Source organism: Macaca mulatta, chromosome 13 (assembly GCF_049350105.2).
Source record: "Macaca mulatta isolate MMU2019108-1 chromosome 13, T2T-MMU8v2.0, whole genome shotgun sequence".
Classification (NCBI taxonomy): Eukaryota; Metazoa; Chordata; class Mammalia; order Primates; family Cercopithecidae; genus Macaca; species Macaca mulatta.
The window spans coordinates 107,239,917-107,264,894 of NC_133418.1; the positions used below are offsets into that span (position 1 = coordinate 107,239,917).

At 36.9% G+C, this 24,978-nt stretch overlaps 2 protein-coding genes across 9 annotated transcripts in view; one reads left to right on the plus strand and one right to left on the minus strand.

The window, feature by feature from the left end:
* GEN1 (GEN1 Holliday junction 5' flap endonuclease) overlaps positions 1-21,224 on the minus strand; it is a 34,064-nt gene extending 12,840 nt beyond the window's left edge. The window contains exons 1-10 of one of the 2 annotated variants that reach the window (XM_015111758.3): positions 20,749-21,224; positions 14,979-15,154; positions 13,506-13,692; positions 9,387-9,563; positions 7,790-7,900; positions 5,634-5,707; positions 2,835-2,926; positions 1,342-1,492; positions 992-1,028; positions 825-905 (exon numbers count right to left, since the gene is read on the minus strand). In XM_015111758.3, coding sequence (XP_014967244.1) covers positions 825-905; positions 992-1,028; positions 1,342-1,492; positions 2,835-2,926; positions 5,634-5,707; positions 7,790-7,900; positions 9,387-9,563; positions 13,506-13,692; positions 14,979-15,139 — 1,071 coding nt within the window. In that variant the 5' untranslated portion in view covers positions 15,140-15,154; positions 20,749-21,224. Of the gene's footprint in view, positions 1-824; positions 906-991; positions 1,029-1,341; positions 1,493-2,834; positions 2,927-5,633; positions 5,708-7,789; positions 7,901-9,386; positions 9,564-13,505; positions 13,693-14,978; positions 15,155-20,673 lie in introns of both variants that reach the window. The other variant, XM_077958719.1, reaches the window with a different exon arrangement.
* Positions 21,225-21,280: 56 nt separating this feature from the next.
* SMC6 (structural maintenance of chromosomes 6) overlaps positions 21,281-24,978 on the plus strand; it is an 88,298-nt gene continuing 84,600 nt past the window's right edge. For 6 of the 7 annotated variants that reach the window (XR_001438932.3, XR_013402502.1, XR_013402503.1 and 3 more), the window contains exon 1: positions 21,281-21,465. The gene's annotated coding sequence lies outside the window, so the exon portion shown is untranslated. The remainder of the gene's footprint in view (positions 21,466-24,978) is intronic. The other variant, XM_077958718.1, reaches the window with a different exon arrangement.

Here is a 24,978-nt window from a genome sequence, read left to right on the forward strand (position 1 = left end):
GTTAAAGTAGTATCAATGAGAATATTCTAGAAAGAATAAGCCTCCTAAAGAAGAATCATTATTGTATAATGATTAAGAGTGAAGGCTCTCGGTTTGAACACCAGGATGATATTTCTTAGATGTTGGGTAACTCACTTAACCTCTCTTAGCCTCAGTTTTACCATCTGTAATGTGAAAATATTATAACCCAGTTCACAGATTATAAAGGCTGAGATTACATGTAATGCGTTAAACACAACAGCAAATTTTAATGTCTAATAAATGTTGGCTGCCATTATTAATACTTGTAAGTACCCAGCTGTTGCAATTTATTGAACCACTCCATGTCCCTAGCCACTATATTAGGAGTTAATATAATCTCATTTAATCCTCATGGTGACTTCATGAGATAATATTATTTCTATTTTGAGAATAATACACATCCAGGGTCACACAGTAAATGGAATATGGTCCAAATTTAAATTTAGATCATTAATTTCAGATCTCAATGTTTTTTGTAAATGATACTACCTTCCATAATTATATACTCGATCTTGACATTCTCTTGTTATTAAACCCTCTTCCCCCAAAATATCCTTGGATGCAATATATCCACGTATGCTAATTAAGGCATCTTCTAAAACAGCATAACTGTACTTTGTCTTATAGTGTGCAAAGTATGGCTACTGTATGGCAAATGAGAGATTAGAAATAAATGCTGAAAAAATATAAGAGCTGCCTGTCTTAAGTTTAAACCTCGTCTCACACCAATCAGAGTGAATACCTGTTCCTATCTTTCCAGCATATAACTTCATATGGTAAAGCAAGAATTTATTTTCAGATACCTGAAACAATAACAAATCAGGTCTTTGGTACCTGATAACCTTCACCAATTTATCCTTGTTTAAAAGGAATTCTTGAATAACCTAGCAAGAAAAAAGAAAATAGGAATTGAGACTTAAACTTCTAAGAAAGTTTCTACAATTAATACAGTTGAATTACTGGATATTACCTCATGGAATGGGAATCCCTCACAACTGCAAGCTTTCCTGAAAAAAAAAATTATATATATGTTATTACTATAATCAGACAATTTTAGACTCTGAAATCATCTCAGCCAATCTCCTCCCATTTAATAAGAAATGTGAATTTACAGTATCCCGAACAGTCAAGCTTCTCTTTGAATAACTATTACATTACTATCTCCTAGGTTAGCTAAGTTTTCGAACAGAAATGAAAAAAAGTTTTGTTAAACATATGACTAGTCTAGACAAGTGAGGAAAGATTATGTGGAAATAATTCAACCAAAGGTATGTGTATAGGTCATGCCAGGAAAAATCATGAGTTTTTAAACAAACTTACTTCTTCATATTGTTCTCTACTTCACTGAGTTGCCTATCATGTTCTGTGCGGTGCCAATCACAAGGGCAGCAGTATTCATAGTCATGTGGCTCACAATATTTATCACTTTTACATAATCTGCATCCATTACGTTCATGATCCTTAGGTGAACCTTTATGGAGACCCAAAACAAGTATATCTTTTGCCTTTTATAATTACTTTCCACATACATTCTTTTTGCCTGTATCTACATTTTCCAAAATTAATATTGCCTAGCACACTACCTAGCATATAGAAAGGTTTCAATACATTTAGGATGAATAGAGTAATAGACACCATAGTAATTCTTGGGCTCAAGTAGATCTTGAACTATTACTATCACATGACACTTTAGAAAAAATTATTCTTCTATTTGAAAGTGTTAATTAGACATTTGAAATTACACATTTACAATAATCAACAACAGAAAACTTTCTGGTTTAAGTAGAAGCTACATGCATAAAAACTAGAATGTAATTATTGGCAAAAAAAAGATTATTTACTTAATAGAATAGCTCTAATAGAATAGTTTCTTTAATGAGTGTATTAAAAGAATATAGCAGTTAATTACCTCTGCTAGTGTCTAGCTCTCAGTTACAGTTATTTTTAAACTATCCTTGGAACATGAACAAATGATGACTGTGGCACGGGTGTGGAAATTTAATTCCCTTTAAAAGGAAAGTGTGATTACTTTCAACATTGTCTTGAGAATATGTAAGAGCATATATACTGGATATGACCTAAAATTGTCATTTGTAAGTTATCAAAAAACTATACAATAGCATCTTACTTATAAAAACATTTATTTTCTTCCATGATTTTATCTATAATAATGTTAATAAAAATATATTAAGACAATTAGATATAGCAGAATTTCTTTTAAAAGATGAGTTAACATGACATCCTATTCTCTTTTGGGAATGAAAGGCCTTTCTGATCCAGTACGTGTTCTGCAGTACCTTTTTTTTTTTTTAAACCAAGACTAATGAACAAGATCTAAGCTATTTTCAACAATAGTAAACATTAGAAATTAGTTTTAAGTCACTGTCTTCATACACAATTAAAATGCATTATAGGACAATGAAGAATCTTTTAAGTGGATAAATACAAATCACCAATATATTAACAAATGGTTTCAGTTCCATTTTCCCTAAGACTTATTAGTATATATTTTTTTCTTAAAATGGATTTCTATATTGAAAACATAATTTTAAGATCTAATTAATTTGGTATCATGGTTTGAAACTGTAGTTATCCTATATTTATCATCTACATCACATTATTGGTTTCAACAAACATTTACTGACTACTATGTGTATATAACAAAACTGACTCCAAGGAATTCCCAATCTAGTGGAGAAGACAATGTAAAACCCTTCAAAGTATTATTAGCATTGGTATGTAAAAAGTACTATGTGAACAAGAATTAAAACATAGGTATGAGATACTAATAACAATTCCCTATGTCTCCTTACCTGGATGGGAACATACAGAACAATGAGCCAGCTTTTTAGTGACTAGCGGCTGTGGACTAGAGTTACAAGATGTTTCATTCCACCGATTAAACCTTTAATAGAAAGTGGTTTTTAAAAAAAGGAAAAAAAACAAGGTCACAAAACCGATATGTTCTCAAGTATCAGGCTCATCTATTCCCTTTCACCTACCTAATTATTTTCCCTTGGGTGGTTGATAAAGTTGCTGGCCTAGCATGGGAAAACCCTCAGTCACAAGTTTTAAATGTGGCCCCAAGGCCCAAGGACAGCAGAACTGCAAGACAGGAGAGAGAGTATATGTGTGTGTGTATATCTATATATCTGTATCTCTTTAAAAAAAAAAAAAAATATATATATATATCTCTCTCCAATCAGCCTTTTTTTTTTTTTTTTTTAAGAATCTTAAGTTAGGCAGCAATATGTGAGTAGACTGATTTGTAAATGTCTCCTTTTGATCTCTGTGTGCCACAGTACAAAACAGAATCATGAACATTTCTCTATCTCAGAAAGAAGGGTAAAGAGTAATGTAGAAAATTAAATAAAACATTAATCTTCTGGGTGAAAACTGCATCAAAAAGCTAAATCATCTAAAATGATCATTTCTTAATCTCTTGTTCATAGAGCAAAACATTACCTGCTTCATAAAAGATTTTAAGAAAAATGTATATTACTATAAAGATTTCCACTAATTAAAAGTTAATTTTGTTTTTGGCTAAAGTTCCAGGTTATATAAAGCCACAAAGGATATGGTTAGGTATTAATCATAAAACATATGTGTTCTGAATTATGTTCCTCTACTCACACAAGTTGAAGTTTTTATAAAAAGCTAAATTATCTCTTCAGGTCATTGTGCAGTATCTGGTACTTAAGAGTTACTATTTAGCTTCTGGAATTTCTAACACATTTACTACAAAGACCAAGTACAAGCCTGTTAAAAATTAGCATTAATTGCTTCCAGATGAAGAATTGCACTTCAAAAATTAAAAGTAACTGGCAGGAAAAGTCAGTATATAAAACAGAATAAAAGATGATTATAAAATAAATGTAATTTTATTATTTTCAAGTGTCAGCAGCACTTATTTGCTGAAACTGTTTCAATAAGAATGGTTTGGAGTTAGCCAGTTGTTATATTCACTTGCTTTTCCTTCTTTATATTATTTTTTACAATTCCCAAATGATTCCTTAACTCACCCCCATGCCAAAGTATACATTTTCTTGCTTGCTTTGGCACAGTAATAACTGATGTCAATAATGGATTTATTGAAGTCTTAAGATTTATCAACAGTTTTACAGCTAAAAGAGAAGTATCATAGGAAAGAATACAGTGATTCGATGTATTTTTCATGGTCATTCCTTTTTCATTTTTACCTCTTAACATTTCTTTTCAGGCACTTGCCATCTTGAACCTGCTGGAGGCCAAGACTATTTTAAGTTTCCCAGTGTCCTACTTCCTTTCTTATTGATTCTATACCTATCATCATTAATATTAATTTTTATAAAGCACTGCTTTCATCAGTAAATATAATTCATGTGTTTTTGAGACAGTAAATAGCATAGCTTGTTAACTTCTATATAGTCTGCATCTTGTTCTGAATCCTCAAACTGTAGAGACTAAATTAATTCATGTTATTATTAAATATGTAGCTATAAAGCAAAGGCCAGTCAAGTATGATTTCGATTAATGTTGCTTATTATTAAATATTTACAACATGCCACAGACATTTAATTTACAGAAAGAAAAATACAATATCAAAGTATTAAATACAAAATTATCTTAATGTCATGTTTATCTTTACCTGTTGGTAAAAGGGTTTAAAATAGCTAGTGTCAAAATGCCCATGGTCGTACATAAATGCACTTGATTTTTTTTTTTTTTTTGTCTCGCTCTGCCGCCCAGGCTGGAGTGTAGTGGCCGGATCTCAGCTCACTGCAAGCTCCGCCTCCCGGGTTCACGCCATTCTCCTGCCTCAGCCTCCCGAGTAGCTGGGATTACAGGCGCCCGCCACCTCGCCCGGCTAGTTTTTTGTATTTTTTTAGTAGAGACGGGGTTTCACCGTGTCAGCCAGGATGGTCTCGATCTCCTGACCTCGTGATCCGCCCGTCTCGGCCTCCCAAAGTGCTGGGATTACAGGCTTGAGCCACCGCACCCGGCCAAATGCACTTGATATTGTATTAAATGTGTTTAGTGAGCTAATAAGATTTTTTAAAATGCAGCATAGTGGCTAGGCACCGTGGCTCACGCATGTAATTCTAACACTTTGGGAAACCAAGGCGGGGGATCACTTGAGCCCAGGAGTTCAAGATCAGCCTGGGCAACATAGGGAGACCCTATCTCTACAAAAAAAATTTTAAAGATTAATATATTAACATGTTTAATGTAAATAATATATATATTTTAAACGCAGTTTGGTGGCTGGGCGCAGTGGTGCATATCTGTTGTCCCAGTTACTCAGGAGGCTGAAGTGGGAGGATCACTTGACCCCAGCAGGTTGAGACTGGAGTGAGCAGTGATTGCGCCACTGCACTGTAGCCTGGGCAACACAGTGAGACCTTGTCTCCAAAAAAGAAAAAAAAAAATGCAGTATGGCTTAGAACATGTATTCTCATCCTTCCTTTGGAAAATTTCAAAATAAATAAAAATAAATTATCTTAAATCAAAATATAGGTCAGTTTAAAAATACAAAACCCTTTTTTGGGAAACAATTGTTTTTTGTACTATTCATTATTAAGTTCAGCAAGAATAAAAGTTCAATGTTGCAAGAGAAAGTAATTATTAGTTACCTCTGAAGTAAACTTTGCCCTTTCAAAATCTGTATAAGTTTTAATGCTTGCTCTTTTCCAACTCCAGGGACTCCCTTTCAGAAAGTGGAAAAAAAATAATTCCAATGTTAATCACTAGGAATGGTTAAAAGTACATTAATTGAATGGAAGAGTCTGCAGCTGAAAGAAAGAATGAGGTAACTCTTAAATAAAGATAGGAAAACATGTGCAAGATACATTGCTATGCATAAAACAAAAACTGCACAATAGTGTATATGATCAGGATTTGTAAAGTAAATGACAATTACACTGATATCTATGTAAATAAAAAAATTCAGAGTTAAAATTCAGAGTTATAAAAAATAAACACTGATGGTGTTTATTTTAGGGAAGGCAGGGTCATAATTTTAGAGGGCTTTCATTTACTATGTTAATTATTTGGATAATATTTTAATTTAACCTATAACCTAACTCTATGTTTGTAATCAGGAAAAAGCAAGTTCATTTCATTACATGAACATTTAATATTCCAAAACCCAGACATAAACAGAGAACAAAGGAACGTTCTAACTCTTGAAATTAAAAACTTAAGAAAATTTAAAGGGTGAATTTCCAATATGCAAAAATGATATGCCTTAATGTATATTCCTATCACAATTTCTGATTTAAACTGAGTCTTCCAGCCCCTATAAGTGTAGGACTATGTCCTTATAAGCAGAGCTGTTATTTAACCAGTATGCACTAGGATTGACACACTCATGTTAACTGGTTAGTAAATAGCTACTGCCCAAGCATTCTGAGTGTCTGCCTGCACAGGAATGTCCCATCTAACCTGAACACTTCCCAATCCACCTATACCCAGAATCCAGCTACTAAGAAGAGCGTCTATGGCACAGCAGGGATACCCAGAAGTCTCTTCCATCTCTATTGCCTCTGTCTGGCATACACGTTATTAGATATCTTGAGTATCACCCTTCTTGTATTAGCATTAGCTTTATCTTTAAAGTTTCTGAAGGCAATCAAGTTAGTACATAGTCTTAAAAATCTTTAAGTAGAACAATGGAAACACATAGCAGTTTTGGTTTTAAAAAACACAAAAGGTCAATATAGCTATGGCTAACACATAATTTGAACACCACTGTAGCTAAAGTTGGTTTCTGTGAGTTCAAGTCAGCAAATTTTTTCTTAAATTAAACATTGGGCTGTTTATAGATTTTAATTATGATATAATTTTATTTACGAAATAGTCTTCTATTTTAGAAGGAGAATTACAGCAAAATAATGGTTTGTGGTATTTAAAAGTTTCTTTCCTTCTGCTTTCTTTTCCTAACAGTTTAAAAAAAGTTCTTTGATGATATAAATTATAAATTAGGCTTAATAATTTTATTATCCTACTATATTTTCATTTCTCCTGAGCTTAGATGGAAAAAAAATTACATGTCATTCTTCTTTATACTTCTCTTGGGAATAGAGGTAAAATGAAGGATTTGTAAGGCTATAGAAATAATCAGTAGGAACATAATAAGGGAACTACATAGTAAGATCTACAATACCAATCATTTTATATTTTTAAACACTACATTTAAGAAAATGGGATTATTCTCATAATACTTAACTCATCACTCACCTGTTATACCTATTTCTTACAGAGCACTAGATTGTGCATCTTAAGATATAAATAAAATATTTCCATGAACAAAACCCAGCACAACGCTGAGAGGCATGGAAATATGAATGGCTTATCCCAATGATCACATGACTTAGCAACAGTAATAGCATTGAGCATGTGCACAAAGAATACAGAACACTAAAAAATAGAAAAAAGGGGGAAAGAAACTAACAATGGCATAATACAAGAAAAGAATAACTCCTATATTTATTTAAAAAGATAGTCAAACATAAATGTGAATCTCTTAATCTAGAGTAACAGTTTACTGAGATTCAAGCTGTGGTACTACATTATTCTATTCTTGCTTATAATATTAAGTGTCACAAGTCAGCTTTTTAGTGCCATCTGAAATGCTGATTATTTTAGTCACTGAATAGCTTATTATGCCTGAAATTATATTTTAAATTCAATTTTTAATCATATAGCCATATTATATTCACATTTATACAGCACATAAGGTACGAAAAAGACTTATGAATAGCAAGTAAATATGACAATTTCAGCTTACCTTTGGGAGATAATCACAACCAAGAAGTATTGCTAATCCAACCAGAGCATCTCTGTCCAAACCTAGTTTACTCTTGATAGTTGACATTGTGTAACAGTCAACATGTGGGTCCTAAAGAAAAAACAGATTTAGTTTAATCTTTAAAAAGTACATATTTATACATTAAACAACATTACAAAAATAATTTGTCAGTGTTATCTTTAAATGTTTAATTATTCCAGGCTGGGCACGGTGGTTCATGCCTGTAATCCCAGCACTTTGAGAGGCCAAGGCGGGCAGATCTCTTGAGGTCAGGAGTTTGAGACCAGCCTGGCTAACATGGTGAAACCCCATCTCTACTAAAAATACAAAAAAGTTAGCCAGGTGTGGTAGCACGTGCCTGCAGTCCCAGTTACTCGGGAGGCTGAGGCACAAGAATTACTTGAACCCAGGAGGAGGAGGTTGCAGTGAGCCGAGATCACAGCACTGCATTTCAGCCTGGGTGAAACAGTGAGACTACGTCTCAAAAAAGAAAAAAAGTTTAATTATTCCAAAAAATTTATATAAGAAAACTATCCTGATCAGCAGAATCTTTATAGAATCTGACATTTCAATATATGGAAATAAAGTTGTAGTTTCAAAAATGGCTTAAAAATAACTATGTTAGCCAATATTTTTCCATTTTATTGCTTTCCGGTGTCTAAAAAATACAGATTTCCATCTTACAAAACACTGTAACATATATATATATTATAGAAAGTAAACATTCCCTGTAATTGCACTGCCTAAACTATCATTAATAGCTTGGTACATATTATTCCAAAAAACCATCTTCTTTGACACATATATATGAATATTTATTGTTAATTACATTAAGTAAAAGTAGGATTATATAAAAATACTATTTTGAGACATTTTCCAACATTAATATGTCTGGATATCTTTTATGTCAATAATAGCCTTTACAATGACCGTACTGTATTACATCATATGGACTCTGAAACAGTGTTTCTCAATGGGGTTGCTAATATTAGCATTTTGGGAGGGATAACAGAAATGTCTGGCAGAAGGTTTAGTTTGGTTGGCACCAAGCCACCACATATCTATAGTCTCCTTTGCCCAAGCCTGAACTGTTACAACCAAAATGTCTCCCGGTGGTATCTCTCCAACTGGGAACCAGTAAGTGTGAAGTATTTAACCATGTCCCTATCAATGAACACTTGGGTTGCTTGCCAAATTCTTGTAATTATTAACAATGCTACAGTGAACATCTTTATATCTCTCTCTTTGCATATTTGGAGGTATTTCTGAGGATGAAATACTAAACTGGAAATTCAGGATCAAAGCAACACATTTTCATACGCAATTCATGATGTATTTTTGAAACTGATTTAGAATCAAACCATGTGAAACAAACAAGTCAAGTTCTTATGAGATAAATCTATATTTTGAAGGCAATGAACTACATGGCAATGATTTTTAATAATAGTAAACATTTTATTTAGCAATTGCTATGTGCAAGGCATTACAGTAGGCATTTTATATCTAGTATTTCATTTAATCAGCCCTTTAAAAAAGTTCGTAAACAAATGCTGAAAAACAGAAAGAAAATAAACACCTTTGTATTCATAGTGAAATTCCTGTAAACAGTCTGGGCCCCATAAAGGAAAGTATCGCCATCATTGGTGAGGCAGCCATCGACATGACCACCAGCATTGAGATAAGCACACATGGCTTCAGCTTCCCCGGCAGCCTGAACCCAGGGGATTCCTAAGCATTCGAGCATATCGAGGCACTGAAAACCAAAAGCAAGATGTTAGAGAATGTCTTCACTGCTCATTTGTTTACTATTAAACGTACTTCTGTATTACAAATATTAATAGTAGCTATTTTGGTGTTTTAAAAATTACGATATTTAAGAAACACTTGGAAATTTGAATAATGACTGAATATTTGAGGGCTTTAAGGAATGAACTGCCAAACTTTTAGGTGTGCTAATAAAAATTACATTGTGGTTATGTTTCTTTTTATTTTTTAGGAATCATCTTTTAGAAAAGATTAAATACTGGGAATGATACAATATTATGTCTAGGATTTGCTTCAAAATGATGTGTGGGTAGGGGAATAGATGAAACAAGATGAGCCAAGATAACGGTTTAAGATTGGTAATGGGTTACTTTTGTGTTGATTTAAATTTTTCTGTAATAAAAAATTAAGATTTTAATGTAAATTACAAAGTAATCCATATTCACATTTCATTGCTATTATCGTCAGATTCTGAAAATATCTTTAAATAATAATTAATCACATTAAGATTTACATCTACAAAGAGCTGGGCGCGGTGGCTCACGCCTGTAATCCCAGCACTTTGGGAGGCCGAGGCGGGCAGATCACGAGGTCAAGAGATTGAGACCATCCTGGCCAAAATGTACTAAAAATAAAAAAATTAGCTGGGCATGGTGGTGCATGCCTGTAATTCCAGCTACTTGGGAGGCTGAGGCAGGAGAATCACTTGAACCCAGGAGGTGGAGGTTGCAGTGTGCCGAGATCGCACCAGTGCACTACAGCCTGGGTGACAGAGCGAGACTTCCGTCTCAAAAAAAAAAAAAAAAAAAAAAAATTTACATCTACAAAACTTTAATAATTTTTCTCACATGATGGTCAACCCAATATGCATACTTTCTTTTTTTTTTTTTTGAGACGGAGTCTCGCTCTGTCACCCAGGCTGGAGTGCGGTGGCCGGATCTCAGCTCACTGCAAGCTCCGCCTCCCGGGTTCACGCCATTCTCCTGCCTCAGCCTCCCGAGTAGCTGGGACTACAGGCGCCCGCCACCTCGCCCGGCTAGTTTTTTGTATTTTTTAGTAGAGACGGGGTTTCACCGTGTTAGCCAGGATGGTCTCGATCTCCTGACCTCGTGATCCGCCCGTCTCGGCCTCCCAAAGTGCTGGGATTACAAGCGTGAGCCACCGCACCCGGCCGCAATATGCATACTTTCAAAGAAGATGCTATCATACAGTTTTGGCTTGAATTTTAATGTTTGCATCTTTTTCTCATCTTGCCTTCCCTGTACAATGAAACTCTCATATTGTGGGAAACTGTGGAGGAGTCAGCTGTCAGTGTCCTCCTAGGAAATCAAATGTTTGTGCAGAATGATTACATCATTATGCTGATGTACAAATAATTTGCTGTGAGTTTCCTTTGGTTTATGATTTTAACCCAGCTGGGTAGCTAGTAGTCTAGTAGCCTTATAGCCTAGTTCATTCTTTCTTGTCATACACCATTCCTTTTTGTCATGTATCATTCTCTATCAGGGACTACTGAGTATGGTGGAGAGAAAAGGCTACTTACTTGTAGTTTCTAGAGGCTGATAGAATAAATATTATCTCTTGCTTTGACTTCCACACCACATTACATAATAAATACCTCTATCCACCAAGGTGGACAAGGTTCAAAAAGTCAAAGTACTATGTTGAAAAATATTGCTTTTCAGGATGCTGGCCCCGTGAATTTAGAGAGACAGTTTTGTGACAGTGTTGCTTCCACCTTACCCCTAGGTAAAAAGTAGCCTTTCATAATACAGTTATTTCAACTTCTTATACTATTTGCCACTTCAAATTTTTTCAAAGAACCAGCACAGAGTTTCCTATAAGGCTGTTGCAATTTTTCCCACTCTATGTCTCTACCATGTGGGGTGGAAGTGGTACTGGAGGAGGACTAATTTGTGCTTTTCATGCTAATACCTAAAAGATGGCAGTGGATGAGGAGGAAGCAGGGCCTAGTAACTGAAGAGTACAGAAATATAAAAATGACGAATAGGCAATACTGAACTGACACAAAATGCCTAAGAACACCGTAATTACTGCAGCGATAAAGAAACAGGAATGGAGCAATTTTCTTAAGAAGACACGGACATCTCTTTTTTTGTTTTATGCTGGTTCTTTAACACTCTAAGATTGAGGACCATGAATATTTCCAGCAACTGACTGACTCAGCACAGATATTTTCTTCAACTGCTGATAGTCATTAAGGTGGAATATTCACTAATTGAAAACTATTTTTAAACGTAAGCGTAGAAAATAAAATTTCAGAAGAGGAGAAAAATGGCATAATTTTTTTTAACTAAAATTAAAAAGAAAAACAAATTCAAATATGATAAAAGCTTATATCCTTAAAACACAAAGAACTTGCACAAAAGAAAAATTAAAACCTCAAGAGGTAGTGGGTGAAGGACATGATAGCCATTACCCAAAGGGGGACTAAAAATAGGTGAAATGTTTAACGTTACTATTAAAAGACAAATGCATATTAAATATCTTTGTTGTTGCACACAAAATATTACAAAGACAAGCCTCCTAACATCCAATGTTCTTGTGAATGCACTGACACTGCTTCTCTGACATCTGTATTAGCAGAAATTAACCAGCAAGAGCAATAAAATCATTCCAAAACTTTCACCCATCAATCCAACATTGGGTAATTTTATCTAAAATTTCAAATCACAAGAAAACATTATATACACAAAAAATGTTCATCACACTTTCATGTATAGTAGAGAAAAACTAAAAAAATAAATAACATATACAATCGGGTGTATGATTCATAGCTTCATACATGTTGCACAACCACTACAAGTTATGATTTCGATTAGAGTGTGACAAAAGGGAGATATGACAACATGAAGCATTAAGTGAAAAGGCCAGGTTAAAAATCATGTGTACCACTACAACTCTTTACACACACTTGAAAACAGACACAAAAGGCTGGGCGCTGTGGCGCACGCCTGTAATCTCAGCACTTTGGGAGGTTGAGGCGGGTGGATTACAAAGTCAGGATATGGAGACCATCCTGGCTAACATGGTGAAACATCCTGGCTAACATGGTGAAACATCCTGGCTAACATGGTTTCTACTAAAAAACACACAAAAAAATTAGCTGGGTGTGGTGGTGGGTGCCTGTAGTCCCAGCTACTCGGGAGGCTGAGGCAGGAGAAGGGCGAGAACCCGGGAGGTGGAGCCTGCAGCGAGCCGAGATCATGCCACTGCATGCCAGCCTGGCGACAGAGCGAGACTACTTTTCAAAAAAAAAAAAAAAAAAAAAAAAAACAACAACAACAAAAAACACACAGACAAAAAAAACAAACCTTCCTATTGTTTTAATTATACATTATAGGCGATTTCTTTCTTAAGTTTTATACAAATATAAAATATAGCAATATTAAAGTAACATACAAAGAATACATTGTAATGTAACAATAATTAGTTTTTAAAATTACAAGCCCTAAGGGAAGCCAAATATGTATTCTGTATATGAACTATTATGAATTCTGAATAAGTGAAGTGTGAATTAATGAGATCTCATGTATTCTGGGAATTCTTTAAGTCCTAAAGGTGTTATAAAAGGTAATACGATCAAGTTCCTACTATGTACTAGTTGCTTTGGATATACTTTCTCTTATTTTTATCTCATCCGGGCTGAGTATTACTGTTGTCATTTCACAAGATAGCATACAAGGTAGAGACAGGTTACAAATTTTGCTCAATGTCTCAGAGTTTCTACATGCCAGTGCCAGGAATGAAACTCAGGTCAATTTCACTCTAAAAAATAAGCTCTTTTCTCTATGCACACTGGCTGGCTAGTCACAATAAAATTAATAAGTATAAAAGATGACAAACTATTAAGAGTAAAATGTACCCTTTAAATCAAATCAGAATTACTGAATCAAATCTGAATGCTCACCTCTCTTAAGACTGATTTAAAATGTGATCTCCCTGTTTTCTGAGACCACGATTTTCCAGAAGACCCATACCGAGTCTGATTCCTCTTGCTTATGACATCAGCTTTCAGCTTTGGTGGTTCCCCTTCCATAACAAACACCAGTTTTACATCCATTTGTGTTAAATATGAGATACGAAAAAATAAGTTCCTGAAATATATAAATTAGTAACATATTAATCATCATACACTCATAGTAAAAGTCAAAATAGTATAACATAAAGGCAAGAACATTAGACTAGTATCAAAAACTTTAATGTAATAACATTTTACTTAAGGTTTTAATTAGAGTGGAAGACCACTTTTTTTTTTTTTCTTTGACAAGAGTCTCACTCTGTCACCCAGGTTGGAGTGCAGTGGCATGATCTCATCTCAGTGCAGCCTCAACCTCCTGGCTCAAGCGATCTTCTTGCCTCAGTCCCCAGGTAGCTGGGACTACAGGTGTGTGACACCATGCCCGGCTAACTTTCTGTATTTTTTATAGAGATGGAGTTTCACCATGTTGCCCAGGCTGGTCTTGAACTCCTGAGCTCAAATAATCCGCCCATCTCAGCCTCACAAAATGCTAGGAATACAAGTGTGAGCCACTGTGCCTGGCCAAAAACACTGATTTTTTTTTTTTTTTGAGACGGAGTCTCACTCTGTTGCCCAGGCTAGAGTGCAGTGGCGTGATCTCGGCTCACTGCAACCTCCGCCTCCCAGGTTCAAGAGATTCTCCTGCCTCAGCATCCCAAGTAGCTGGGATTACAGGCACCCGCCACCACATCCAGCTAAATTTTTTTTTATTTTTAGTAGAGATGGGGTTTCTCCAACTTGGCCAGGCTGGTCTCAAACTCCTGACCTTGTGATCCACCCACCTCGGCTTCCCAAAGTGCTGGGATTACAGGCGTGAGCCACTGCGCCCAGCCAAACCACTGAATATTTTTAAGCAACAAAGATTTATGATTATTCTAATTGCTATGTGGAAAATGGTTTGAGGTGGGGTGGCCAAGAGCAAGAAACTAGTGAAGATGGCACTTCAGGAGTACAGATGAGAGATGAGGTCGGCATAGACTAAGGTGGTTGGGTGCCTCTGGCCACTGAGATAAGTTTGTGAACACAAAGTATATTTTGGAGGTAGAACTAGCAAGACTTACTGATGTAGAGAGAAGTAGAATAGGGAGAAAATGTCTCCCAAATCTCTGGCTTTTAGTATCTGAAGCATCCTAGCGGATACGTTAAGTAGGAGATAGATATGTGAGTCTGGAGCTCAAAGGGTATGAGGTACAAATCTGAGTCCTTAATATAAAGATGGTGAATATAGACATGTTAAACAGATCTTGAAACCTCAAAATGTAAAAGAATAACAACAACAAAAGAAAAAAAAGGTAAAACAAAATCAAGACACCAAAACTATTTATACATCATACATTGATACTCTAAGAACTTTCACTATACCTGAGGTGGGGCTTCACGACGCTGCCCATCATTTTTTTGACTGTCTGTGCCTCACACACCCAGAGACTCAGATCAACTGCAATGGTTTTCCCACCAAGATTACGCAAGGGAATGTGTTGCTTAACAGGCTCCAAAATTTGCCACAAGTCATTCACTCCCATTCTGGTGATTATCTGCTGTTATGTGAAACACACTTTACAAAATATTGTTAAAGAAACAGAAGCTCATAACAGGGATTCAAACAATATATTATAAGTCAGTTCAGGATAATTCATGGAGGATTATCCTTATTTTTTAATCAGTTAGCTTTTCAAAATGAATCAAGAACACCTGAAATGTTAAAATGGTGGTAACTGGCTTTTTCCCAGCTAAAAACAAGAGCTAACAAATGCAGAGATGGGTCGAGAACGCAGGGATGCTGTAAATCATTTTTGTCTACTTGAAAATTCACTCCTTGATTTACATACTTGGAGAGTGCGACTAATTCTCTATCATACCCAGGAAAAACAAAAAAACAAAAGCAAGGAAGCATGCAAACAAGCTAAAGAAAAATGAGGTTAATGAAGAAAAACTTAGAAAAGTGAGGAAGAAACGAGAGAAAATGAAGTTGGAGGAATACTGATAGACATACCTTTCTAAAAAGGGCGTTGGCTTTTTAAATTGCAAGGTCACATCATGTTCATTGTAGAAAAAGAAAACAACTTTTAATCACTTATAACTTTTAACCACCACCCAAAGAAAACTAAAGTTAAATGTTTTTCCACGTACATGACACTTTAAAAACAAAATTGGCTTAAACTTTGCTACTGTTACCTGGTTTGGTATTTTCTATAGGCCAGCTTTTCCTTATTATATCCATATTTGGTTTTCTTTCCCTTTGTTATTATTTGGTTATAATAATTGACATTATGTAGCATGTGCAATGAAAATTCAATCTGACGACACAAATATAACCCAGATTATTATCCTCTAAATCATAATCTTAATTCATTCCAAAAACACAACGTAGGAGACAAGAATATATTAAGTCAAAAGACTATCACCTTTATGCAGAAACCTTCTGAATAAAAAGTACTGTATTGTCTGTACCTTTAACAGAGTTCTTTCTAAAAGTAAATTTTCTCAAATTGCATATGGATGCAAAGAAAATAAATGCTGGAAGGGTTGCTGTCTGTGACTTATCCTGTTTTTCTGAACCTGAATTTTACAGTGTGGCCAGTGGTGCCATAAGTATTATTCCTTTTTTTTTTTGAGACAGGGTCTTGCTCTGTCACCCTGGCTGGAGTGCAGAGGCGAGATATCGGCTCACTGCAACCTCTGCCTCCCAGGTTCAAGTGATCTGCCTGCCTCAGCCTCCCAAAGTGCTGGGACTATAGGCATGAGCCACCGCACCCAGCTCTGCCATGAGTATTATTCTGTGTACTCATTTCTATGAAGTGTACAGTGACATCTATGGATGTCACTTTACAGATAAAAATATACAGACTTAAAGGGTCAAGAAAGTATTTGGTAGTAACAGTGACCCAGAACTAATATTGTCTATTTCACATCCTGAAGCCCCACTGGTTGAATGTACCATTGTGGCATTGATTCAGTTACTGTGAAAAGTTGTGGTTAATTCTGGAGAGTGGGGTACATATATTCTTAAGGTCATTATTATGAAGAGAAATGAGGCAAATTATTAACCCATCAGAACACATTAAACCAAAAGTCCGAGAAGAAAGTTCTTGACAGTTTTGCTTTCCTTTGTGACTCACGGTGCATACTGGAATAGATTGCTATCAAAGAAAATTAGGCAATTCCTTTGTTCTAATTTCATTTAAATGTGACCCTGACCCTAGCAGTCAAAATTTTAAATGCAGGTTATCTTCTGGTTTAGCAATATCTCTTCCAGGAATTTAAGATATGTTATGTGGTGTGTATGGATTTATATACAACAATATTCACTGTAACATTGTTTACAATAGTAAGACACTGAGAAGAGCCAGGTCTCCATGGAGGACTAATTAAGTAAATTATGCAATATTGAAACTAAATTAGATGATATCGCAAATAAATCAGTAGGATAGAAATACAGGTACTAATAAAAAAACGGATGCAAGTTTTAAAATGAAAACAGGTATGAATATGTTAGGGATGATTATAGTTCAGGGATGGCAAGAACCACTTTTCAAAACATATCCCTTTGTGTTGTTTCATTTTTAAAATACCACATACCTGTATACTTTTCAAATTAGAAAAAAGTTAAAAAATATGTCACCCTATTTATTAGGAGTTGGAGAAATAAATTAGAAATCTTTTTAGATGGTTTGCTTCTTGGCTAAATATTAAGTGACAAATTTAAACAGAATTCATGGGTCAAATTAAAAAGTACTGTTCTGCAAATTTACAAGTACTTGAATATTAAATACTACTTCAGTATAGCTTTTTGAGGGAAGAGAGATTCACATTTTCTGGTTTCCTTCAGATTGCCTAGAACCAGTCCTGTGGAGTTGGCCAGGGCACGTATTTTCTCTGGCAACTTCCAGTTCTAAGTTTCAACATTCCTACCCTGTTTCTAATGTTTCCTTTCGTTGGTTGACTACACATATACAAATGAATAGTAGTGAAGATTGCCACCTAGTGCAGTGATGTTTACAATGGCACACATAAACACACATTTATATATAGGACTGTGATGTCAATTGTATTCTTTCTGAGGGTTATGGTAAAAAAAAAATGAAACAGCAACAAGGCAGACTCTTGATTTTATAAACTGCAGCCCTCTAAGTATTTCAAGTATATTAGGATCATTTTGTAAAGCTTTTAATTAAATATATTATTAACGGGGGGGCAGCCATGCCTTAAAAAAAAAAAAAGTCCAGCACTGATTTGATTATTGGAAACCCCTAAGCAAGATAAAGAGGGCTTTCAACTAATCCCATAAATAATATCTTTAATATTACATGATTACTATGGTTAGAATTTAGTTATTATTTCATTTCTTTTGTTGGAAACGAACCTGGTTTAAAGAATGATTAACCATGGTTACTTCTGAAAGTGGAAAATTATGTGAAATGTACATTTTATTAGAAAGAACATCATAATATTTTAAGAATGCAATTAACCCCAAATCTGTTTCCATCATCAATTGTTTTCCATTTCTTATCACATGTTGTTTGCACCAGCTATTCCTCGGAAGTGATATTAAGAAGCAATGGTTAAGACTGCAAAAGCATAAAACATTCCAAAACAGGACAGAATGCAATAGCTTCTAAGATATTAAAGTACAACTACACTGAAAGATAGAACAGATGGTTCTTGCATGAGGTCATAACGTGATGAGGTTATTTGAAAATGGCTCAGTATTAAGTAAAATTTAAAAATACTACACCGGCTGGGCATGGTAGCTCATGCCTATAATCCTGGCACTTTGGGAGGCCGAGGCAGGCGGATCACCTAAGGCCAGGAGTTTGAGAACAGCCTGGCAAAATGGTAAGACCCCATTTCTGTAAAAATAAATAAATAAAAATTAAAAATACCACACGAAGAACTATGTATAATTTCATCTTGCTTTTTATTTTTTTTACTATGGTAAAATTTTAAATTTTTTTGGTGTGGGATTTGGTGAGTTCCCACTCAAATCTTTTATAATGAATAATTATATTGATGTCAATCTGTTCATACAATCAACATATATATTATATATCAAAAGAAGTCTAACATCTTCATAAGTTTTTAAGAATTAGCTGTCACACAAACCTACTTACGTGAACCAATGACGTAAGAACAATATAGCAAATAACTTTATAAATCTATTAATGGCTTCAATTTATTTAGCTTACTTATTTGAATCAACAAAGTCAGAACACATAGCTAACAACTTTATAAGCAATGGACTTCAGATAGAAAGCCTAGGATTTGGGGTTTGAATATACCACTGATTAGCTGTATGACCTTGGGAAGACATTCAACCTTTCTACAAAATGACAGGTATTAAACCAGATGAATTACAAGATTCTAGTATCTGTAATCTAGTATCTAATATTTGAATCTCATGACCAACTGGTAGCATGGAATAAAAAAAAAAATCACTCTATTTCAGAAAGTATTGCTTGGTATAATAGAAAGAACATAAATGTCCATCTTAAAGGACTTAAGAATCCACTTCCAGTTAAAACAAAAACAAGTCCTTTGATGTAACCATATGGTGCCCATAAATCAATTTAAGTTCCTAAAACTTCCTTAAAAGCTAATAAGCTTTTATTGGTTAATTATAAAACTGAATGAGGTGAGAAAAACACAGAACCTTGTTAATTTCACTAATGAATCAAATTTAAAGAACATAAAGAGGTCAGGGGCTTAAATGATGCAAAAATACACACTTTATTAAAGCAAGGTTTTCCAATTTAGTTCAGCTTTAGGAAAAACATTAGAAAATTTACTTTGGAAAAGCAGAAAATGCTTACATTTCCCAATTTCCATTTAGATGAGTATATATTAATATAAAGATTGGTAAATGGTGAAAACTATTTCAATGCAAGATTATATTTTAAGGGATTTACCACATAATCTCGGTAACTAATGCTGTTCTTTAAAATTATTTTTTCAATTTTATTTTCATATGAATTTAGCCTAAACATTGAGGCATAATTCACGCTTATCAATAAATACTTATTAAATGTCTACTATTTAACAGGAATGCTTTATAGGTGCTGGAGATACAATAATGGAAGAAGATCCAGCTCTGCATTTAAAGACCTTAGTAGGGTAGGCGAGACTGCAGATAAAAAGGGCGTAAGAGGTAAGAAAGCAAGCTATAGTTGTATTTAGGAAAAAAGGTCCCCCACTTAGGAATCAAGGAACGGTACCTGAAGCAAGTGACATGCAAGTAGGGACCTCCCAACTGTGTTTCCCATTGGTTACAACAAGGCCAGATGTTTTGGTCTATTTTGACTATGTCATATTTTTCGTAGATCCATGGCAAGGGCCACAGTAGGAATATAATATATATGTGATTACTTTTAGAAATAAAAAGTGACTTTGATGGAAAGAATTCCATTACTGGAGGCCAGAATTTTAACATCAATTTATTTGGAGGTGGGGTGAGGTGGCAGTCAATGCATTATTTTCCCCACACAGAAGAGAACATTTTGGAGTATGAAACGTAGGTTACTTGCTAGGTCGGTATATTCATGGGAAGGGTTGCGTAAAGACTGAAGGGGTAGCGTGGGGTTGAGAAGGGCGCTGAAACCTAAGCCAAGGAAGTAAGACTTCATTAATTCTGACGTTTATTTAGGGAGCTTACACTTTAGTTTACCGTGGGGGGGGAAGGAACGATCGTAAAAAAACAACTACAATCCCTTAAGGTAATTACTATAACAGAACTATATCCAAAATGCAAGGTTAACACGGAAAAGGGAACACTCAACTGTGCCTTTGGGGACCAGGGAGGGCTCGCCGGGTCGGCTTTGAGCGAGGCGTGGGAATTATCCCCATCGCATGCCCGGGGGACGCACAACGGGACCCAGCAGCTTCGGCTAAGCGCGAGCGGCCGGGTAACGAGCAGCTTTCCCGGGGCGGGGTAACCCGCAGGGCCCGCGAGAGTGGAAAACAGCGGCCAGGTCGCGGCCTGGCAGCTCGGTTCGGACTTCCTACTTTATTCAAAGGGAGTCATTGAAGGCGTTTTCGGAGGAGCAGCGAACAAAGAGCTTACCCCTAACCCTGATGGTCAAAGGAACCAGCGGGAGGGCCCGAGCGGCGCAGTCTCTCCACGTCCCGCCGGACTTACCCGGACAACCCTTCCTCCTTGGCTCTGGAAGAAGCCCCTTCGTCATTTACCAGTTTGGCCTGAATCCTAACTATTGTGCCTCCAAATTCCTGAATTTTCTCAAAAGAAAAAAAAAGAAAAGTCCTCTTTCTTTACCCAAGCAAAGACTAGCGCCCCGGGTTCAGCCGCCGGGCCCGGGAACACCAGGAAGCTTTTCGAATCCGGCGCCTGGCCCGCGCGGCCCCGCCTCTTCCGGGAAGTGACTGACCCCTTTCCCCCAATGGGGCCCACTCGGCTTTCCCTTGCCGGCCCAACCGGCCCAGCGGACGCATGCGTAGACCCGTTGCAGGGGGTCGCTCAGTTATCTTTCCCTTTTAGTTAGGCAAATCACTCGCCTCCCCCGCGTCCGGTAACTGCGGAGCAGCGGATGCCTACCAGCTTCCCCCGCCCGCCAAGGGGCACTTCCGGCCTCTCAGACTCCGGCTGCGCGAAACCCCGGAACTGCGCAGGCGCGGGCGGAGTCCCGAAGGGAGGGAGGGCGGGGCGCAAGCGCGGTTAGTCCCGCGGTGGGCGCCTGGGCGCCCGGGATCCTACCTTATCCTGTTGCAGGCGCGCGGTTCCCAGCGGGCCAGCGGCGGTCAGCCGAGGTCGAGACACCCGCAGGGTGGCCTTAGCGGCCGGTCGTACCACGGCAGCCCCGCCGATCAGGTTCCTTTGGGAGACTTCGAATTGTTGGCGGTAGGGTGAAGGCGCGCGCTGTCGCTTTCCCTTGCTCCGGGGTTCATCCTCCGCCCGCTGCCCCCTTGGTTGGCGACCCCCAGCCACCTGGGAGAGGCAGGGTCAGCTGAGCTGCGGCGGTGTTCATGGTCGTCCTTGCGGGCCTGGGCGGGGGATGTCCGTTCCTCGGGCGGGTCGGGCGGCGGGCGGCACCTTCGCGCGCTCTCCGAGGCAGCACCGGTCTCCTGAGCCGCGGGAAATCTGGCGTCGGCTCGGGGCCGTTCTCTCCCAGGCGGCGGTCCCCAGATTCCCCCGGGCTGTGGCGAATAACTATAAAGTGGGGAGAGGTCTGGAGAAAGCTGGGGTCGGGAGTGGCTCTTAGCATGAGTCTGATGATACCTCGCAGACGGCAACTGGTGTTATGCAAAGATCACTGAAGGGTGTATGCAAAGATCACTGAAATCGAATTTGTCATTAAAGCCCAGTTTTACGAAAATGCAAATTGTATTATCTAGAAAAATTAACATGTATTCAAAGGTTTATTGATGGCATTTCTCTGCCCTCATTTCTTACGGAAATGAACCGGAGAAGAATCTCAATTGGGAATTGCGGAAAACGCGACTCTAGGGTAGAGAAAGGGTTGTAGAACCAATAGGGCTTGAGGTAATACTGTGAAAATTCTTAGAGCAATCATTTGGTGTTTAAGCCCTCAAGACAGAAGTTTTGTGAGCACTTATTACTCTGCATATTTCAGAGTAGGAGATTAAAAGCCAGTGTTTTAAAGGCAGACTTCTCAGTAATATATATGCAAAGGAAAAAATAAAAACCCAAATTTCCTGACTTTTATATGGTTGCTGTGTGAACTTTTAACATGTACGATAGTATATACAGTGGCATGCAGTTTGGTCCATGGGTGTGTGGGTAGAGAGGGAACATGAGAACTTCTATTTAGATTTACTTTATTTCGTTTGATTTCTATGGGGAACATAGGGTATTAATTTTATGTTGGAATGTGTATTTCAAATTTCTTTTGCTTAATGGGTGCAAGTACAAAACGTTTGGAGACCACTAGTATATTGCCTAAAAAAGTGTATTTATATCACAAAGAGCCAGAATTGTGTGACTCTGAGCAGATTGGTACCACCTCTTGTAAGTTTCAGTTCTTCTTATGTAAGTTGGAAGAAATAATACAGTTATCAGTGCATCCTCTGTATCCGTGAACTCAGTCAAGGGACTGAAAATATTTCAGAGGAAAAAAAGTGGATGGTTGCACAGACTTTTTTGTTCTTGTCATTATTCCCTAAACAGTACAGTATAACAACTATTCACATAGCATTTACATTGTATTAGATTATATAAGTAATCTAGAGATAATTTTTAAGTATGTGGGGAGGTTATACGCAAATATGACACCATTTCATATAAGGGACTTGAGCATCTGTGGATTTTGGTATCTGAGTGAGAGAGAGGGGCTGTCATTTTGGAACCAGTTCTTAGGGATTGACTGGACCTAGCTGACAGGATTCTTAAGTATGTGGAGACAGAGAGGAAGAGAAAGTTATGTAGTTATTTATCGACATCTGTCTACAATCTGTATAAAGCACTTAGTATTGAGCCTGGCAAAAAGTACAAAGTCATGTTAAAGGTATTGCAGTGAATAACAAGTTTTATTCCCCAAAGGCTTATTTTACTGAGTGTATTTTACTGAATCTGTAGAATTTTATGTAAAACCTACCTAAATCTTGACTGTCCTTTTTAGACCTAAGTTAGGAAAGATAATTAAAACTGTACTTGGCTTACTTTTAGGAATTAGTAAGTAACTCAAAATTTTACCATGATAGCTTGCATTATATTTAAGACACAATTAAAATGCCACGGTTCTTTATACACAACCATAAGTCCAGCTGACTGAGGGTCAAGTGTAGTTGCTTAGGTTAATGTTGGCATTTTTGATTCACTATTTAAATAAGTTACATCTTTTCTCTCTTGAGCATGCTTTTCTTCGTCACCAAATTCAAACTACTTCCAGTAGCTTTCTCAGCTCCACCCACAAATCCTTCTCTATTGCAGAGTATACTTTACTACTGACTGGCCTCTCTATCTCAAATACCTTAGGAGCACTTCAAACTCAGTGTTTTCTTTCTTTTTTTTTTTGAGACAGAGTTTCACTCTTGTCGCCCAGGTTGGAGTGCAGTGGTGCAATCCTGCCTCAGCCTGCCCAGTAGCTGGGATTACAGGCATGCACCACCACACCTGGCTAATTTTGTATTTTTAGTAGAGATGGGGTTTCACCACATTGGGCAGGCTAGTCCTGAGCTCCTTACCTCAAGTGATCCACCCATCTCGGCCTCCCAAAATGGTGGGATTACAGGCATGAGCCACTGAGCCCAGCCCAAACTCAGTGTTTTCAAATAAAATAAATATTTCATTCTCCCTTCTTGCCAAACCTGTTCCATCAACTTATAATGGCATTTAGTATTAAGCGTGAAGATGAAACACAAAATGAAATTTTATAAAACACACCCAATGTTTTGATTGACTTTAATAGTAACAATAGATTTTTTTTTTTTTTTTTTTTTTTTTTTTTTTTTTTGGAGACAGCTGTTCACTCTTGTCGCCCAAGCTGGAGGGCAGTGACATGATTTCGGCTCACTGCAACCTCTGCCTCCCCGGTTCAAGTGATTCTCCTGCCTCAATCTCCTGAGTAGCTGGGATTACAGGCGTGCACCACCAAGCCCAGCTAATTTTTTTGTGTGTTTTTAGTAGAGATGGGGTTTCACCATGTTGGCCTGGCTGGTCTTGAACTCCTGACCTCAGGTGATCTGCCTGCCTCGGCCTCCCAAAGTACTGAGATTACAGGCGTGAGTCACCGCGCCCAGCCAATAATAGTCTTTTTTTAAGTTTAATGAAGGATAGACAAGATGAAGGACAGATTAATAGCCAATTTCACTGTCTGTGAGTAATTAACTGTCAAATTTCAGTTTATGCCAGTAGGAACCTGGGCGTTAAAGAGGTTTAACTGGGTTTTGACAAACCTGGATTTGGATCTGAGCCCTGCTATGTTAGAGCTATAGAAGCCTTTGTATGTTAGAACTAAGTTGTAGCTACAAATTCAAGTCGTTTACTTGTGACTCAGTCTCTCCTTTTGTAAAAATAAGGGCAATATTTATCTCATAAAGATGTTGGGGATCAAAGAATATAGGAAGTGTTCTTCTCAAAAGCTAAGTTTGTGGTTATTCAACAAATGTTAATTCTACTCACTCATTTGTACTCACCAATTCTGCTTATTCAGTCTTTTAAATTTCTTGTTTTATCTCTTCCCTTTGTCCCTGATATTACCACTGCTTTTGTTTAGCATCTCATCTCTTCTGCTGCTATTCTTACGTTCTGTTTCATCTGTCTTCTATATTGAGCCACAGGATGTTTTCAGTACAGAAATCTCAGTGTTCAGATTTTATTAACTGAAATGCTGTGCTTTATACTTCCCAATTTTGCTGATCCTAACATTTTAGATGGATGGACTTAACAAATTTT